The sequence below is a fragment of the Megascapheus bottae genome, chromosome 11, assembly GCF_031878675.1.
Source record: "Megascapheus bottae isolate mThoBot1 chromosome 11, mThoBot2.hap1, whole genome shotgun sequence".
NCBI lineage: Eukaryota > Metazoa > Chordata > Mammalia > Rodentia > Geomyidae > Megascapheus > Megascapheus bottae.
In genome coordinates, this window is record NC_143519.1 from 57,851,536 (window position 1) to 57,871,212 (window position 19,677).

Here is a 19,677-nt window from a genome sequence, read left to right on the forward strand (position 1 = left end):
TTTTTTTGCTCTGGCTGGTCTTAAACTTCATTCCTCCTGAGTAGCTGGGATTACAACTTTGAGCTACTTTTTCTTCTGTAGTACTTTATTCCCCCCCCCTTTTTTTTTTTGGTCCTGGAGTTTGAACTCAAAGCCTGCATGCTATCCTTGATCCTCTCTGTGCTCACTGTTAGTATTCTACCAATTGAACCACAGCTCTACTTCTAGCTTTTTCTGAGTAGTTTATTGGAGATAATAGGGACTGGGAGTTTGGCCTAGTAGTAGAGTGCTTGCTAGCATGCACAAAGACGCGGGTTTGATTCTTCCATACCACATACATAGAAAAGGCCAGAAATAGTGCTGAGGCTCAAGTGGTAAAGCTCTAGCCTTGAGAAAGCCCAAGGACAGTGCTCAGGCCCTGAGGTCAAACCCCAGGACTGGGAGGAAAAAAAAATCCTATGAAGTTTCCTTCCCCAGGCTGGCTTGGAACCACAATCTTTAGATCTCAGCCTGCTGAGTAGTTAGGAAGGATTTCAGGTTTGAGCCAATTTGCCTGGCTTGAAGTACCTTCAGTTTAATTTTTACAGCAGGCCTGTAAGTTAGACATTGTCCTGTTTTCCATGAGACAGTTGAAGCTTAGAGTCGTGAAATAATTTGTCCAAGGTCATAGAGAGGTAGAAAGTAACAGAGCTGGTGTTTGGCCTTCTTTTTGATAACCTTCTTTAAGCCTTCTGTCTTATGGTATGCTGTCCCCAAAATGCAAATGGAATTTAGGTAGCATATAAAATAGTGTATTTTATTTGATGCAGAAGAATTATTTGATGTAAAGTCAGTCACTATAGAAATAAAATTATATTGTATTTTTTTCAGTTTGAATTCTTAGCTGCCAAATAGAAAAGTGCCCACAGAGGTATAATTTGAGAAGTCTTTAAATTAAATACACTAATGTGTTACCACTGCTGTTAAGATAGTTAAATTCCCATCATATGAGGTAAGCTTGAAAAATAGCATGCCAGGACTATAGGTTATTCTTGAATCCGTTACACATGTTAAAGACAAGATTATTTTCCCCACCATGAATGTAGAATAGTTAATTGCTTCTTACAGAAGTACATTTTCTCCTTCAATGAAAGGTAAACATGTTTGCATTCTCAACATAAAGCTCTATGTAATATCTTCTAAGAAAGCCAACTTTTAGAATTTGGACTAAGCTACTCAAGATGTACAGTCTTTCATGGTCCTTATATCTGGCTGCACTGATAGAAACTTTTACAAGATTTATCTTAAAAAAAAGATTATGTTGGTGAAAACTGTATGTGCATGGTACCATCTTATCTTGATGACTTTGTATCTTAGAGATGTTTGCCCTCAGAAGTACGTAACTTATACAGCACATTTTTCCATTTTATTTAATAGGACCTTTTATATATTTGATAGGCTTTCACTTTTTAATTGATTGCCTGTGCATTTTAAATGTATAGCACTTTTAAAAAAGCATTTAAAGATAGATTGATTCATACTGAATAAATTCAAATTATTCTGGGTCCTTTTGTTTCTTTGGTTTCATTTGCAGTGCTGGAGATTTGTACATGCCAAGTAGAAATTTCTACTTCTGGCTTTCTTCTAATTGAAGATCAGTGTCTCTTGGACTTCACTGCCCAAGCTTAAATCTGAGCCCTCTGACTCCCTAGTATTACAGGAGTGAACCACCAGTGCCCATCGGTGTTTTCAAATTCTTAGAATACCTGACCATTGCATAAGGGGTGTGTTGCAGTGTTCCCACATACAATGAAACAACATGTTTGTTATCTTCAGTGATACAGTATGGATATCAGGCAGTTGTTTGCATTGATTAATGGTTATATGTTTTCTGTTGTATATCAGACATTGTCTAGGCACTGGGGATATAGAAATAAGTCTTCAAAGACCTGACTCTCTTTTGGGGAAGACAATCAACAGCTCTGTGATAGTGTGTGCCATTGCTAGGAAGAAAAAGAAAGCAGTGATGAGAGAAAAAGGAGTGTCCAGTGTAGATGTAGGTGGTTGGAGCAGCTTGCTGATGAGAGGACTGTAGAGAGTGGAAGAAAGGAAGCAAGCCTCTTGAAGATCTAAGGTAAACATGTTAGAAGCACAAAAAGTGCAGTTGTAGTAATTGAAGGATGGCCAGGAAGTTAACTTTGAGATAACTTTGAGAGTTCAGTGATGATAAGGCTAGAGAAAGACAGAGACTTGGAGCTCTGGCTTTATTTTGAAAGCCAGGGGAAGCTGTCAGAGGGTTCTGAGCAGATGAGTCCTGACCTACATTTATGGGAGAGCCATCCCTCTACTTGGATATGGGTGGGCGTGAGCATGGGTGGCATGATAATCAGAGGCTGCTGCAGTAACCCAGGCATGAATTCGGTTGTTTTATTCAGAGCTACTTCCTCTAGAAGTTATTACTCATTATTATTTTGGAAGAAATAAAAAAAGTTGTGTCAACTGGACAACTTAAGGCTCACTGAATCTTGGTGATGTATGCAGTTCAGATTAGTTTGGGTGGCCACATGTACTTTCTTTGTATCGTCTTAGTTCTTTCAACTTTTATTCTTGGTTTGTTTCATTCATTCATTCATTCAAAAATTCCAGGCATTTTTAATATATGTTCAGTATTATTGAAAGTGCTGGGGATACAGCATAGAGTAGGGATACAGCAGTGGATGGTCTAAGAAGAGTCCTAGTTCTTAAGGAACCTGCATGTGTAGAGCAGGATTTCAGGTGATACGGAGAGATGCAATATCAAACGTGTGTGTTTGATTTTAATTGTACATGTAAATATAAATTAAATATATATTAGTTTAGGTCTTAGTCTTTCTCAAGCAACTAAATAGTTGTTGTTTACAAACAGCACTATTTAACTTGAGGAAATAATTATTTGTATTCATTCTAGCCAGTTCTATTTTCCCCAAAAAGAAATATTTTTATATTATAAAAGCTATAGTTATTTTTGAATTATGACAAAAATAACCTTTTTCAAGCCGGGACTTAATTTTTATTCTTTTGAATTAATATTACAGCTGAATTAGGACTATAATAGTTATTATCAAGCACTCATATAATAACAAAATTATCTATCTCTTCCACTAGACTTTCAGTTCCTTGTTGGAGGGAACCCACTTATATTTGTTTACCATTGTATTCTGAGCACACAATCCAGTTCCTGACACATAGTAGGTGCTTGCTAAGTGTTTATTGAATGGGTGAATGAATGGATGCATTTGTTTAACTCAGCAGAAGCATTTCAAAATCCATCTTCTTCACTGTGCCATTTAGCAAATTAGAAACTCCACAGTAAGAGACCCAATGTTAATGATTAAATGTAATACAGTTCACAGAGATTGTTCTGAGGTCATCTCATTGATGTTATTTTAATATTTATGTGGCCTCATTGATATTTTTAAAGCTATCGTTGCCTGATTTCAGTTACTTAAAGTGTCCAGCATATGAGTGCAATATATTTACTGATAGTGGATTGCAAATTACTGAAGTACTTCAACAGAAGTTTAAAGAAGACATATTCTGTTTTACTTTACATTACATTTACAGAGATTCAAATCAGTTGAGAGATTTCTGTGAATCTGAGGCCATTGTTCTTTGATAAAAGATCATTTTTTAAAATGTAGATCTCAAAAAATTGTATTTTTTGCTTTACAAAAGCACTTTAAAAATGCATATATGCCAAAATAATTTTGACAGAAAAAAAAAGGAAACTATTTTAGATTTTGGCAGTGAGCCAATGCAACACTGTCTGCTATAGTGAATTAATCATCTCCAACTCTGACTAAGAGGTCTACAGCTATTCTTACAAAATCTTTTTGGAGTCCTCATTCTTTTAGACTTTTCCAATTCATTTTCTACTTTGCCTCCCCCCCGCCCCACTCCTTCTACCTTTTCCATGATCCCAACTTTAGTATGGCTCTGACCTCAGATGAAGTGGACCATCAACAGTATTACAGAGTTGCAGGCTATCCCTACAGTGTTGTGGAGAGCTTCAGTGACTTCTGCTGTAAGCAGGAAATGGGTAGTGGAGGACAGTACGTGGGAATCTGCTGTCTCTCGTGCACGCAAATCAGAGCATGTGTACAGTATACTGGGTTAAAGATAATGAGATGTTAAATCCATATTAGCTAATGTAGTAACTCTTCTAACTCACGGTTTTTAGTATTCTTAAACATAACAATGGAAGTTTAGGCTAATAGAATCCCTTGGGCTAAACTGAGAGAAGGAAAATGATGTGTGACTCTAGTTGCATTATTATTGTATTGATTTGAAATACAAATATAATAGGAAAATATGAAGATGCGCAACAGGCCATTCTGGGGAGCAGGGAAAGCAGGCTTTGTATATGGAAAGGTTTTGTTCTATCATTACATGTATGAATAATGTGTGCATACAAGATTGAAAGTGTAGCTCAAGTAGTAGGGCACCAGCCAGGCAAATGTAGGACCTGAGTTCAGACCCCAGTACTAACCAGTAAATGAATGAAAGAAAAAGCCACACCTGTCCTAAAGAAAAACTTTAAAAATGCACATTTTTCATATAGCAAAATCTCTATATAAACCAGAAGTTTCTCTGGATGCTAAATGCCCTTCCAGCCCTTTGGTCTCCTAAGAAATACCTTGATCTACTAAGCTTTTCTCGGCATCTTAATAAATAAATCTTAATAGAAAGCTGTCGTTACATTTTGTGAAGCCTTTTGTTTTTTTAAGTCGGACCTATTATCCATATGTGTTTAGCATCTTTGCCTCACTTAGTATCTTAAGAATTTTGCCTTATTAGTTTATGTGGAGCTATTGCTATTGAGTATTCCGCAATACAATTATAACTTTAGCCATTCTTTTGATAAACTTTCTTTTTTAGACATTTGCGGTTACGAATGAACAGCCATAACCAAATTTGTTCCAATGTATGACACAGATAGTATACCTGGTGGCATTGCTGTCTTTAGAAAACTAGGTTATGTTGTCTTCAAAGTTATTACCAATTGCTGTTCCAACACACGCTATGCCATTCACACTTTCAGCTTGTTGTGGTTGAGAATGCTCATTTCTCCAGTCAAGCCAGAACTGGGCACTAAGTCTTTTTTTTTTTTTTTTTTTTTTGCCAGTCCTGGGCTTGAGCTCAGGGCCTGAGCACTGTTCTTGGGCTTTCCTCAAGGCAAGCACTCTGCCACTTGAGCCATAGCGCCACTTCCAGCCTTTTTCTATGTATGTGGTACTGAGGAATCGAACCTGGGTCTTCGTGCATGCTAGGCAGGCACTCTACCACTAGGCCAAACTCCCGGCCCGCTAAGTCATTTTTTTATTCTGTCAAAGTGATGAGAAGAGTGATGAGTGGGTTTTTTTTTTATTAAAGAATTTATTAACGTTGATTTTTACATCATATTTTAAATGACAAGTTTAACAAACAGATGAGTGGGTTTTTAAAAATTTGTTTACATTGTCCTAATACTTGTTTCTCATTTGTTTGTGATGAATTACTTGTCCGTTTCTTTTGCTAGTTTTTTGATGTTTCCTTTTTCTGATTTTGTAAAAGATTGTGTGTGTGTGTGTGTGTGTGTGTGTGTGTGTGCGTGTGTTCTGTTTGCTTTGTTTGCTTTTGTGTTGGTACTGGGACTTGAAGAGAAGGCCTTTGACTCTCATTTCAACTTTTTTTGCTCAAGACTAGCATTTCTACCACTTGAGCCCACCCTCCCAATTCCTTGGCTTTTTTCCTTTCTTTTTTAATTTAAATATTCTGGGTATTGGGTCTTTTTACATTCAGGATGGTCAAAACCTTTTCTAGTATAGGGTTGAACTTTCTTAATATTTCTTAGTGATTTGAAAGTATAAATTTTTCATTTCAAGTTTGAAGCTCCACTTTGTTTTGGGAGATGTTTTCTTTTGATTTACTTTCCAGGTTTTGCTGCTACTGTTTTTCTTTTTATGTCTTAAAGTGATTTGTTGCACACAACCTAATTTAGTCACCTGTACCTCTTCTAACATGTAATTTCTAATTTTTTTTCTTAGAAATACTGGAATCTAAATTTTCTTCTAAATCTTCATGCATTTATCTTTAGAGGAAAAAATGAGCCCTTCCTGAACTTATTAAATGTGTACTGATAAGTTGGGCACTGGTGACTCATGCCTGTAATACCTACTCAGGAGTAGTGCCTTTAATAGCTACTCAGGAGGCTGAGATCGAAGATGGAGGTTCAAAACAAGTTCAGGGAGGACTTCCAAGAAGCTGGCAGTGGAGCCGTGGCTCAAGTGGTAGAGTGTGCCAGCCTTGAGCACAAAAGCTAATAAGTAAGAGTCAGTGCTCAGGTTCTGAGTTCAAGTCCCCGGACCAGGGCACGAAAACATACACAAAAAAGTGCAATTGATGAACTTAAAACTAACATTTCTTAAGTTGGTGGTTTTTCTCCTTGCAGTTCCTTGAATAATGCATAGGTTTTTGTGGTTGGTTAATAATGCTGTTTTCTTGTTTGGTTAGTAGATTTAACTTTAGGCAAGTGGAGGCAGCTGCCTAGTTTGATTCCTGACCTCTGCCTTTCTTGGCAGATATTGTTACTCTTCCCTAATTCCATTTCCTATTGTAAAATAAGGTTAATCACAATGTCACACAGTTAAAAGGAAAATGAGATGTGGCCTCTGAAGTTTTTACATTTTGGTGATTATGTGTGTTGTACCAAAGCCAGTGCTTGATATTAACACAGCCAGTGTTTCCTTTATAGCTACTTATTTGTGTAATTGCAGGGAACATTCATGACATTTTAAAATCTCACAGATGGAATGGACATGAGAGATTATATAGCTTACTTGGATAATTCTTGACCACACTAGTTCCAGACCTGACTCCTCACCTATTAAATCAACTCTGGAATGCATACATAGCCCAGTAATTTGTGATTAATAAACTGCTTCTTAACTAGTTGGTGTAAGAAGTTGGGCAAATGGCTATGCAGCTTCTGCTTGGAAATTTGTTGAAATGTGTGTGTAACAATAAATTTAATAAAATAATAAAAGTAGTTTTTGTCTTTCCATTGTCATACAAATGTGTGAGGACAGGTATTTATCCTTGTATATCAGTTAGTATTTTTAAAGCCTTTAATTCATCTATTCCAATTAAGTCATATATTTGAGTTGTGAAAGTCACCCATTTCTTATATATCATAGATAGTATCAGTTACTTTAAGTTCTAAATGCAAAAATACTAGTTGTTTTCAAATTTGTGCTTTGGAATCATTCTCTAATACTTCATTTGTATTTTTAGAACTTTTTGACAACTACATGCAACAAGATGCCCATGAATTCTTAAATTACCTACTAAATACAATTGCTGATATCTTACAAGAAGAGAGAAAGCAAGAAAAACAAAATGGTCGCTTACCTAATGGTAATATTGACAATGAAAATAACAACAGCACACCAGACCCAACGTGGGTTCATGAGATTTTTCAGGGAACATTAACTAATGAAACCAGATGTCTTACTTGTGAAACTGTAAGTATACTGTAAAATTATATGTAGAAAAAAATAATTCTGTTAAAAGTTGTTCTTTGAAGATGAGGGTATAGAATATCATTGAAAATTTAAATCATATTATAAAAATGTTAGACGTACTTTTCAGTTGAAAGAGGAATGCATTTGTATTTTTATATGTGCCGTTTTTGACAGTGTGTCAAAAGATAGAGGGAAACTTGACTGAATTGAAACTCTGTTTTTGTTTCAATTAGAAAGACAAAGAACTATGTTGTGAAAACAGTGTGGTTGATGTAAGTGTGTAGAAGCTTACAGGTCAGGTAGGAATAGTCACACACATCTTTATGGGCAAGGACATCTGAAGGACAACATTGAGAAAAGTGTTAGGTGATTTTCTCATTCCAAAAAAGAAACCGGATAGTCTCGTTCAGTCACTCTCCATGACCTCATGAAGTAGTCAAGAGTTGTGGTAAATACAGTGTGTGTGTGTGTGTGTGTGTGTCTGTGTCTGTGTCTGTGTCTGTGTCTCTGTCTGTCTCTCTGTCTCTCTGTCCCTCTATCCCTCTGTCCCTCTGTCTGTTGCTAGCCTATATACACAGTGAACTTTTCCTGTAGAAGGAATACACTAGCAACAATAGCACACAATATGGTGTATACATAAAATGGTGACATTGTTTATTAAGCAATAGGTGATGTTTATCATGGTGCTGTACTTTATATGACTGACAGTGCAGTAGATTTATTGAGACATCACTGGCACATACATGAGTGCTGCATAGTCTAAAAAATTCAGATCATCTCACATCTAATTAATGATCACTGTCTCTAGTATAATCTTAACTAGTGAAGGAAATTTATTACTGAAGGAAACAGTGAGGTCAAATGAAAGCAGGATACCTGAGTGCTTCAGTACCTTGTATATATCCTGTGGTGATGTTTTGGTTAGGGTAAGGGTGTCTTTGGTCTGAGCTTCTCCATTGGCCCAACCATCAGTTACTGTCTCTGCTGGACATTGATGTCAGGTATTGGGCTGAACCTCTCTTTGTTCTTTTGAACCATTTGCCAGTTCTGGGGCTTGAATTCAGAGTCTGAACACTGTCCTTGGGCTTTCTCAGAGCTAGCACTCTACCATGTGAGCCACAGCACCACTTCTGGCTTTTTTCTGTGTATGTCATACTGAAGAGAAATTGAACCTGGGTCTTTGTGCATGCTAGGCAAGCACTTTACCACTACGCCAAACTCCCGGCCCCTTTCTTAAGTATTTCTAAGTATTGCTCTTAGTACTTCTCACATATGAATATGTATCATTTTTTTTGGTATTACACAAATATTTAAGAGCTAACTGTACCAGGTGCAGGATGAGCAGAGGGTGATAAAAGATGATTAAGACCTAAGTCTGACCTCAAGATTCAGACCAGGCAGTAAAGACTGGCCAACAAATAGGCCTAGAACAGTAATGTCACACAAGTCAAACGGGAGTGAGAGGTGCTTGGAAGGTGTGGGGTGGGCTTCCTAGAGAAGCTAGAGCTTGTATTTGAGTAATGTAGTTGTTATCACCTCACTGCAGTCCACCCTTCTACTGATCTTCTCTATTCTCTGAGGGTTCCTTCCAGAGTTCCTTTTCAGTCTCATTCTTTTGCTTTCTTTTTCCATTCTTCAGTTGCTATGTTCACTGAGGTCTCATTGTGTTGCATTATTATTCATTGGGAGGATTGTGTTCCATTTTTATTGTACTGATGAGTACATGTACTTGAGTCTAAGTCCACATCCAGTTTGGGTGTCTTAATGAGTTTCAGACTTGTCTTCTGATACAAACTGGGTATGATGTGACAGGAACATGTATTGGCCAATAGCAACCAGACATGCTCGAAGCCACTTTATGGTATATTGGTCCTAGGTTTTGAACTCAGGGCCGGAGTGCTATCCCTAAGTTTCTTCTGCTTGAGCCAGACCTCCATTTCTATCACAACTACTTTTTTTTTCCAGCTCTGGGGCTTGAACTCCCAACCCCTTTTTTCTTTTCTTTCCTTTTTCTTTTTCTTTTTTTAAATCAGACATGACTCGTGTCCTGGGTACTGTCCCTCAGTCCTTTAGCTCAAGGCTGTTACTCTACCACTTTGATCTACAGCACCACTTCCACTTTTCTGGTGGTTAATTGGAGGTAAGAGTATTCCTGGGCAGGCTTTGAACTATGATCACCTAATATTAGTTGCCTGAGTAGCCATGATTATAGGGGTGAGCCACCAGCCCCTGATATTTATTTATTTATTTACTTATTTATTTGGAGACAAGATCAGTCTATATAGATCTGCCTCAACCTTGGGATTTATAGGTATGAGTCATCATGCTTGGCTCAACAGGCTACAATACATTATATTTTCTTAGCTGTTTTTTGAATCCCCCCCCCCATCTTTTTCACTGAAATTTTTGAGACCCAGATTGTATTGCCTTAGAATGTGAGGGTTTTGGTTCTAAGTTAAAACTAAGTTAATGTGGAAATGAAGTTGTCACACACACGAAACCCCTTCATCTGTCTGTATGGTATTCACCCTTGTCTAGATGTGTGCAACATTCTAATCTGCCATTGCTTTGTGGTGCTGAGCTTACAAGTGATGCAATATTGAAACAGAAAAGCATTTGTGAACTGTGTAGTCAGTGTGATAGGAGGTTCAGGGGAACAAGTCAGGCATGCCAGTCTTCTGTTGCAGCCTCCCCTGGGAATAGACCGCTGAACAGCTAGGGAGATATCTGCCTCAAGTTCTATCCTACTGCAGTTCAAATAAGCAGTAATAACTACTTTTTTGAAAAATATAAGATTTACTTGTAAATCAAAACTTTATATTTGATGCTTTGGGACAGGTATAGGTAGGCTATAAATAAGATATTAATTTTGGGGACTAGGAATGTGTCCTAATGGTAGAGTGCTTGCCGAGCATGCATGAAGCCCTGATTCCTCAGTACCACATACACAGAAAAGTCGGAAGTGGCACTGTGGCACAAGTAATAGAGTGTTATCCTTCACAAAAAAGCTTAGGGACAGTGGCCAGGCCCTAACTTCAAGCCCCAGAACTGGCATGGAAAAAAAATAGATATTAATTTGGCATTTGGTGCTAAATTATTGGGGTTTTTTTTAGCACCCATTAGCTGGCCAGGGGGGAGATTTTATTGTGGTATTTTCATATTATGTTTACAATTATTCCACCCTATCCTTCCTCTTACCTCATCCTTCTTCCCCACTTCCTAATACAATTTCAGGAGGTTTCATTGCTTTTTTTTTTTTTTTTTTTGGCAACAATTCATTTTGGTAGTATCCATCCTCTTTCACCCTCATTAGCTCAGCTGCCTCTTGCTGGTACCCATGGAACTATTTTCCTAAATTGTAAAACAGGTCCTTTGTCAAGCCTTCTCATTCGCTGTAGGTGGTGTATAAGTTCTTGCTTCATACTCTCTTTGCCAGTGATAGTCAGGTGTTTACATTGGTGTCTTACATCTGTACTATGGACACCTACTTAGTGTCCTTTTGATAATCAAATCAAGTGATCTTGAAGAATAGTTACTTGTATATTACTGATAGAAGGCATTTAATTCTACCATTTGCAAACCATGGTTCCTAATGTTTACAGAAATTAAAGATAATTCTCTTATTTTTACAGATAAGCAGCAAAGATGAAGATTTTTTAGATCTTTCTGTTGATGTGGAACAAAACACATCAATTACGCACTGTTTAAGGTATGCAAAAATATCTGCCTTGAAATTTAATTACTTTTGATTTCGAATATTTGAAATGAATTCATGATTTTTCTGGTAATATAAAATAAATGTGTTTTGAATTTTGCACAGAGGTTTTAGCAACACAGAAACTCTCTGCAGTGAATATAAATATTACTGTGAAGAGTGTCGCAGCAAGCAGGAAGCACACAAACGGTAAGTTAGTGCCTTTGAAACTTGTTAGAATGTCTTCAGTCATGGAGGTTGAAGATGGGCTTTTCCAACTGAACATGATCTGTGAAAGTTAACACAAAGTAAAACCTTTCAGTTTTATCCCTAACAAACTTGAGGCTTGTTAAGTAGTAGCTAAATAATATTTTACCCAATGTTTCTTTATTTAAAAAAAAAAAAAGCATGGGGACCAAGACATGAGAAAGGGTATCAATGTATGTGAAGTAATGTACCTTCTCTCTGGTGAATATAATGTAACTCTTCTATAAATTACAATAAAATATATATGGAAAGAAAAAAAAAGGCTGGGCGCCATGTCTTACACCTGTATTCCTAGCTACTCAGGAGGCTGTGGTCTGAGGATCACAGTTCAAAGCTAGTGTGGGCACTAAAGTTAGTGAGACTCTTATCTCCATTTAACCATCAGAAAACTGGAAGTAGTGCTGTGGCTCAAGGGGTAGGGTGGTAGCCTTGAGCTGAAGAGCTGAGGAACGATACCCAGGCCCAGAAATCAAGTCCTAGGACTGACAAAAGTAAAATAAAATAAATATACCCTAAGGTGATTTTCTTCAGGTCACATAATCATTAATAGATGAAATACTTAGCTTTAAAGCTTTCCTAGTGATATATCTTTCCTAGTGATTTGTAGAACTTTTTTTTTTTTTGCCAGTCCTGGAGCTTAAACTCAGGGCCTAAGCACTGTCCTTGGGCTTTCTCAAGGCTAGTGCTCTACCACTTGAGCCACCACTTCCAACTTTTCTGTGTATGGGTACTGAGGAATCAAACCCTGATCTTTGTGGATGCTAGGCAAGCACTCTACCACTAGGCGATGTTCTCAGCCCTAGACCTTTTTTGATAGGGAGAAAGGGTCCTTCACCCTGTAAGTCTCTTCTTACATAGAAATTATTGTATGTCCTTGTATATTATAAAGACTGGTTTTGTTGTCGAGAAATGAAACTATCACTACCTACCTTCCTACCTGCCACCATCATCATTGTGTTACTTTTTGTTTTGCACTAGTCTCCAGCTCAGAGAAAATTTGTGTGAACATTGTCAGGAATGCTCTCTGTTTTCCTTTCAAGCATTTTGAAAGTACATTCATAAAACGAGGGCCCATTTCTGGATGTTAGTAGATGTTTCTTTTCAGCAGGGAAGTTTTCCTGGTCCCATATTCATCCAGGTAAGGACAGTAATGATAACATGCTACTGTTCCCTCAGGACTCATTCTCCTGTTACAACGTACTCTCATTATTTCCTTTCTAAGAGAGGGCTCATTTCAGAAACATTACATTTAGTATTTATGTCTTGTAAATTGGGAAGAGTTCCTCAGTCCTTTTGTAACTTTACTAATCGTAAGTAGTGAGGAGCTTAGGTTAGTGATTCTGTCCCTTGAGTTTGAGTTTTCTCATGACTAGACTCGGAAAGTCATCTGGTGAAAGTGGTGCTGTTAAGTAACACGTAGCCATGGCGTGTCTCTGTGTTGGAGCCTGCCTGGTTCAGTGATTTCCTAGAAGGACCTGGTAGTCAGCCAGGCACACAGCTAAGATTTATTACAAGGAAAGGATACAGAGCACAGTCAGCAAGCCCAAATCCAGGCAAGCTTCCAAGAGTTACTCTTCTAGTGAAGTCACACTGATACTTAATTCCTCTCTTATAGTAACATCATGGGAAATGACAATACAAACTCAGGACCCAGTCACAGAGGTACCCTCTGCCTAGCCTGCACTAAATCCCAGGCTCCCAGAAAGAAACCAGGTGTTAAGTGTAAGTTGTTAAGTTTGTGCACAGGAGCTACCTTTGGTCCTGGGTGGGCGGGGGTTGTTTTGGGTTTTTTTTGCCAATCTTGGGGCTTGAACTCAGTACCTGGACACTGTTCCTGAGCTTCTTTTGCTCAAGGTTAGCACTCTGCCAATACTCTACCACTTGAGGCATAGTACCACTTCTGGCTTTTCTGTCTATGTGGTGCTGAAGAATCCAACCCAGGGCTTCATGCATGCTAGGCAAGTACTCTACCACTAAGCCATGTTCCCAGCCCTTCTTTCGATACAGCTCTTACTTTTTGCATAGGCCAGCCTGTATCATAGTCTTTCCTGTAGCTGGGGTAACAGAGACACACCACTGCACCCAAGATTTTTTATTGAGATAGAGACCTCTGTTTTGGGAAGTTGTTAGTCTCTCTCTCTCTCTCTCTCTCTCTCTCTCTCTCTCTCTCTCTCTCTCTCTCTCTCTCTCTCTCTCTCTCTCTCTCTCTCTCCTTCCCTCCCTCCCTTCCTCCCTTCCTTCCTTCCTTTCTTTCTTTCTGGCTTGGGCAGGCCTACTCTCTCTCTGATGCTGAACTGGTGTAGCAGGATAATTGGTACATTCCACTGTAGCCAGCTGTGGTTATGATGGCAGGTCTCACGAACTTCTTCCCTGAGCTGACCCTGAATCCACTGTCCTCCTGATCTCCAGCTCTCAAACAGCTGAAATTACAAGTGTGGGCCACTCTTCCTGGTTATTTTGACACAAGCTGGAGATGAAGCTCTCCCCTCTCGTCTTCTTGACTACATCCCACTTAGTCACCTTCATGGCCTCCACACACACCCTTAGCAAGACTCATTATACTTGTCCTACAGCTAATTTGTTAGACAGCTTGGTTCAAAAGATCATGGAGGCTGGGAATGTGGCTTCATGATAGAGTACAAGCCTAGCATACATGAAGCCCTGCTTTCCATTCCTCAGTACTACATAAACAGAAAAAGCCAGAAATGGCACTTTGGCACAAGTTGTAGAATGTTAGCCTCGAGCAAAAGAAGCTCAGGTACAGTGCCCAGGCCCTGAGTTCAGTCCTTAGCTCTACGAAAAATAAAAAGGAAAATTTGCTTTAAAGATGTTTTTTGAACTGTGTACTGGTAGCTCACACCTGTAAACCTAGTTACCCAGAAGGCTGAGATCTAGGATCAGGATTAAAAGTCATCCTAGGCAGAAAATCCAAGAGATATTTGTGTGTGTGTGTGTGTGTGTCTGTGTCTGTGTCTGTGTGTCTGTGTGTGTCTGTGTGTGTCTGTGTGTCTGTGTACTGTGGCATGAACTTAGTGTCTGGGTGCTACTCCTTAGCTTTTTCACATGACTCATAGCTCAACTTCCCCCAGGAGATTGTCCTCTACAGTAAATCAGGAAGAAAATGGACTGGATGGGGCTGGAAGTTTGGCATCATGGTAGAGTGCTTGCCTAGCATGCATAAAGACCCAGGTTTGATTTCTTGGTACCACATACATAGAAAAAGTTGGAACTGGTGCTGTGGCTCAAGTAGTAGAGCACTAGCCTTGAGAAAGCCCAAGGACAGTGCCCAGGCCCTGAGTTCAAGCCATAGAAATGGCCAAAAAAATAAAATAAAATAAAGCTCCAGTGGAGGTGGGGGTGAAGTATAATGCTTCTCGAGAAAGCACACTGAGCAGGCACTAGGTCCTAAGTTCAAGCCAAGATACCAGTCCCTCTCTCCTCCCCCAAAAATTATAAGCCAGTTTAAAGAAGATAATTTTTGGAGGGGGATTGTGGGGCTTGAACTCTGGGCCAGGGCACTGTCCCTAAGATGAATTTTAGGCTCAAGGCTACTGCCCTACATCTTGATTCACAGTGCTACTTCCTATTTTCTGGTGGTTAATTGGAGGTAAGAGTCTCATGGACTTTAGTGCCCTGGCCGGCTTTGAACTGCGATCCTCAGATCTCAGCCTCCTGAGTAGCTAGGATTACAGGTGTGAGCTACAGCACCCAGTTGTTTGGTTTGTTTTATAGTCCTAGGAATGGAACCCAGGAGGGCCTGATGAATGCATAATTAATCAGTTTATTTTAAAATAAATTTTTACAAAAAAATGACGATGATACAGCTTATCTTCACACTAAGTTTGAGTCGAAGGAAAATCCAGAAACCTATAAATTCTTTGTTGTATTGTGGAGTTCATGCTTGGAACAGGAAACATTTTTGCGTGTGTGTGCCTGTGCTGAGGCTGGACCACAGATCCACTTCTGGCTTTTTTTCCCCCCTGGTCAGTTGGAGGTAAGAATCTCACAGAAGCCTGGGCTAGTTGAGATGCAGTTCTCAGATCTCAACCTCTTAAGTAGAAGGACTACAAGTTTGAGCTGAAAGTAACTTCTCAGACCTGCTGCAAAATAATTAATTTCACATTCTTTGCGTGTATCTTCTTTTTTGCTTGAACTTAGGCCCTGAGCACTGTCCTTGGACTTTCTCAAGGCTAGAGCTCTAACACTTGAGCCACAGCACCATTTCTGGCTTTTTCTATGTATGTGGTACTGAGGAATCAAACCTGGTTCTTCATGCATGTTAGATAAGCACTCTACTATTAGGCCAAACTCCCAGCCCTCCATGTATCTTTATAAAGTCATCTAAACAGTTTTTTTCTCTCTATGCCAGAGGATTTTGGTTTGAACTAGTCTCTCATCATCTTTAAAATATACATTAAAAAAAATAAGTTTGACAGTCTCATGTTTATCCCTGTGGGCATTTACTTTCTCTAGTAGCTGTTTTCCTTTGAGGAGATCCCAGCCAGGTAATCTTCCTTTATCTTCATGTGTTTTCTGATCAGACCTGCTTTTTGCATTATCATTTAGACAGTGTCAGGACAATCATTTTATGATCAGTATTGTTCACACTCCTCTGTTGGAAGTTTTCAAAGGATATTTTGTTGACCTTTAGAGAGTGTGTTGTAGGGCTAGAGTGCTCTCCTAGCATGCACGAATCCCTGGGTTCCATTCTTCAGTACCATATACCCAGAAAAAGCCAGAAATGGTGCTGTGGTTCAAGTGGCAGAATGCTAGCCTTGAGCAAAAAGTGTCCACAATCAGTGCCCAGTCCCTGAGTTCAAGTCCCAGGATGAGAGAGAGGGGGGGAGGGGGGAGGGAGAGAGAGAGAGAGTTGTAGCAACTCTGTGTCAGTTTAGTCACTGGTATGGTGAATTATTATATGGTTATATCTAGCCTTCCTTTAACTTAGAAATGTACTAACTAGAAACTTTCATCAATGTCTGAAGTTCATTTTATAAACATTTTCTGTTGATTGACTAGTAAGGAGTCTTCATATATAAAGTAATTCTTAGAAGTTGGATTCTCTCTTGCTATATTTGAAATGTTATGCTTAATTTTGAATAGAATTACTAAAATAGACCTTAAGGACTGTCAATTTATATTGCTAGTTTGCTTCAAGGATTGAAATTTGCTTTTTTTTTTTGTCGGTTGTGGGACTTGAACTCTGGGCCTGAGCGCTGTCCCTGAGTGCTTCAGCTCAAGGCTACCACCCTACCTGTTGGCCTGGGCATTGTCCCTGAGCTCTTCAGTTGAAGCCTTCTGCCCTACCCTTTGAGCCACAGTGCCACTTCTGGTTTTCTGTGATTAATTGGAGATAAGAATCTCAAGGGCTTTGTAGTACCCAGTCTGGCTTTGAACCATGATCCTCAGATCTTAGCCTCCTGAGTAGCTAGGATTACAGGTGTGAGCCACCACGCCCAGCAGTTTACTTCTATTTTGACCACTCTTTTTCAAAGTCCATATTATTTATAGTTGCATGATAAACATTTTAGGAATTTAAGCAACTCACTAAAATGTTTAAGAATGGGGATGTAATATACTATTGGAGACTTCCCCACTCCTCTCTCATTCCCCGCCCCTCTTGGAAAGTTGCATTCAATTCAGTTTTGCAGCATTTGGCAAGTATGCACCAGGCAGAATGCCTGTAGAGGAATAGAAACAGAGAAGAGAGTTTGTACTTGTCCAGAGTTCAAATTATAAATGAAGAAAAGAAATCATTTGATATTTTGTTCTTTGTGTGTGTGTGCTGTGGAACCGCTTGACATTATGAAGTGAACCTGTTAAATGTTGATAAATGATTATAGAGAATTATCATTTGAGCTGAATCTCACAGGTTCTGCCAAGGGCCATTTGGATATTCTCACATCATTACAGGCAATACAGAATTACAGATACAGGCAGACAGGAGTCTGACAAGAAGCACATAGATCCGCCTTGTCTTGTACCATGTGATTCCCTGGCCCTTATGGTGGAGCATTCTCCATCCTGTGAGAACAGATGGTCAGAGTGGAAGTAAGAATCTAAGAAAGATTACTAGAATATAAATGGCTGCCCGTGTTTCACAGGTAAAAACCAAACACTTGAGTTACCACACTATTTTGTTCCTTTTTGAACTGCCATTCATATTTGTTATTCCTGGCAAACAGCCTGCACTGATTGATCTTTGTTTGATACTTAGCTTGTTTCAGTCTCCCATTGTTAATCTTTCTTGGTATTATAATATGTTGATAAGGCATATGTGTTCTAGTCTCTACTTTTTAACTTCCAGAGGAATTGACTTCTTTAAGGAACCCATTTTTCCTTCACTACTTTGTTGGTATCACATTTCTTCTTATAAGAAGGAATCTGTGTTTGTAAAACACAGACTTTTCCTGCCAGTCCTGGGGTTTGAACTCAGGGACTGGGCACTGTCCTTGGGCTTTCTCAAAGCTAGTGCTCTGCCACTTGAGCACCACTTCTGGCTTTTCCTGTGTATGTGGTACAGAGGAGTAGAACCCAGGACTTTGTGCAAGCATTCTACCACGCTACTGGCCCAAAACACAGATTTCTTGATAAAGGCCTGGTGCCATCCATTTGTCTTGGAGCCTATTGAGTCCTATGTCAGATTATGTGACTTGAGGTAAGTAGATTTAATGTTTAGAATTTTTTGTGCTTATAAAAATAATAGATTGATGTGAATGAAAAATATGCAAAACTGGGCAGTGCTGGGCTATCACAAAAACGGATCATTAAGTAGTTGTTTATTGGCTGAGTTTAATCATTCTTTGAGGACACAGTGGATAAAATTTTGTTTTCATCTTTATTTTTAATAGGATGAAAGTTAAGAAACTGCCCATGATTCTAGCTCTCCACCTGAAGAGATTTAAATATATGGATCAACTTCATCGATATACAAAACTTTCATACCGGGTAGTTTTCCCTTTAGAACTCCGACTATTTAACACTTCAGGAGATGCAACCAATCCTGACAGAATGTATGACCTTGTCGCTGTTGTGGTTCACTGTGGAAGGTAATTGTGGCACTGGGACACTGTAGTGAATGGAACAGTGTGTTCATGAGTGGTTCCAGTGGAGAGCTTCTGGGGTGTTGGTTTAAATGTCATTGATGTTGCATGGTGTTTGAAATTTAATTGGTGTTGCATGGTTGTTGAAACTGGCAACCATGTAACCATAACCAGGCTGGATCTCACTTTCTCTGGAACTCACTTTCTAGCTTAGAATCGTCCTACTGTGGCCTCTCAAGTAGTAAGCCTGTTTAATCACATCACACCAGGGATACATTTTTTGTTTTCTTTAATGCCCATCCTGGAGCTTGAAGTCAAGGCCTGGGTAGTCTATCCTTTTTGTGCCACACTACCTACCACTCTAGCACTTAAGGCTTCACTTCTAGCTTGCTTTTGGGGCCAGTTAATTGGAAATAAGGGGTCATTAGATACTTTCTTGCCTGAGCTAACTTTGAACTGCTATCCTCATGTATCACTTCCTGAATAGTCAGGATTAGGTATGAGCCACTGGTACCTGGCCAGGTGTGTGTGTGTGTGTGTGTGTGTGTGTGTGTGTGTGTGTGTGTGTGTGTGTGTGTGTGTGTGTGTGTGTGTGTGTGTGTGTGTGTGTGTTTAAATTTGTAAAATAAAAATTTCAGACTAAAGCCATTATGTAATAAAAACTTGTATTGGGTGCATACAGTCTTTACTGACTGCCTAGAATTTTGTTTTAAAGCACTAAAACACTGTGTTCATTTCTTTCCCCTTAACTTTGGGAAACTTAATTACCTGATATTAAAATTAAATGCCATTTCAAATTAAAGTTGCTTTAATTTTGGGGGGGAAATGTCAGGTAGGGCATTTTTTATGTCTCAGTAGAAGATGAAATGTAAAGTATGAAAATGATGTAATTAAACATGCAGGATTAATGTGTTTTATTTTTTCTTTTGTTTCAGTGGTCCCAATCGTGGCCATTATATTGCAATAGTTAAGAGTCATGATTTTTGGTTGTTGTTTGATGATGACATTGTAGAAGTAAGTAGCTTTTTAATTTCTCTAAAGCTCTGTGTATATTTGCCCTTTTCCCCCCATTGATATATGACTTCTTCCACACCCCCCCCACCCCCCTTCGGTCATAGGACTTAAACTCGGCCTGGGCGTTGTCCCTGAGCTCTTCAGCTCAAGGCTACTACTA

At 39.0% G+C, this 19,677-nt stretch overlaps 1 protein-coding gene across 3 annotated transcripts in view; it reads left to right on the forward strand.

Moving 5' to 3' along the window:
* Usp12 (ubiquitin specific peptidase 12) overlaps positions 1-19,677 on the forward strand; it is an 87,740-nt gene that overhangs the window by 64,296 nt on the left and 3,767 nt on the right. For all 3 annotated transcript variants that reach the window (XM_090342348.1, XM_090342347.1, XM_090342346.1), the window contains exons 4-8: positions 7,270-7,499; positions 11,132-11,208; positions 11,320-11,403; positions 18,312-18,509; positions 19,439-19,517. In XM_090342348.1, the coding sequence (XP_090198474.1) occupies positions 7,270-7,499; positions 11,132-11,208; positions 11,320-11,403; positions 18,312-18,509; positions 19,439-19,517 (668 nt within the window). The remainder of the gene's footprint in view (positions 1-7,269; positions 7,500-11,131; positions 11,209-11,319; positions 11,404-18,311; positions 18,510-19,438; positions 19,518-19,677) is intronic.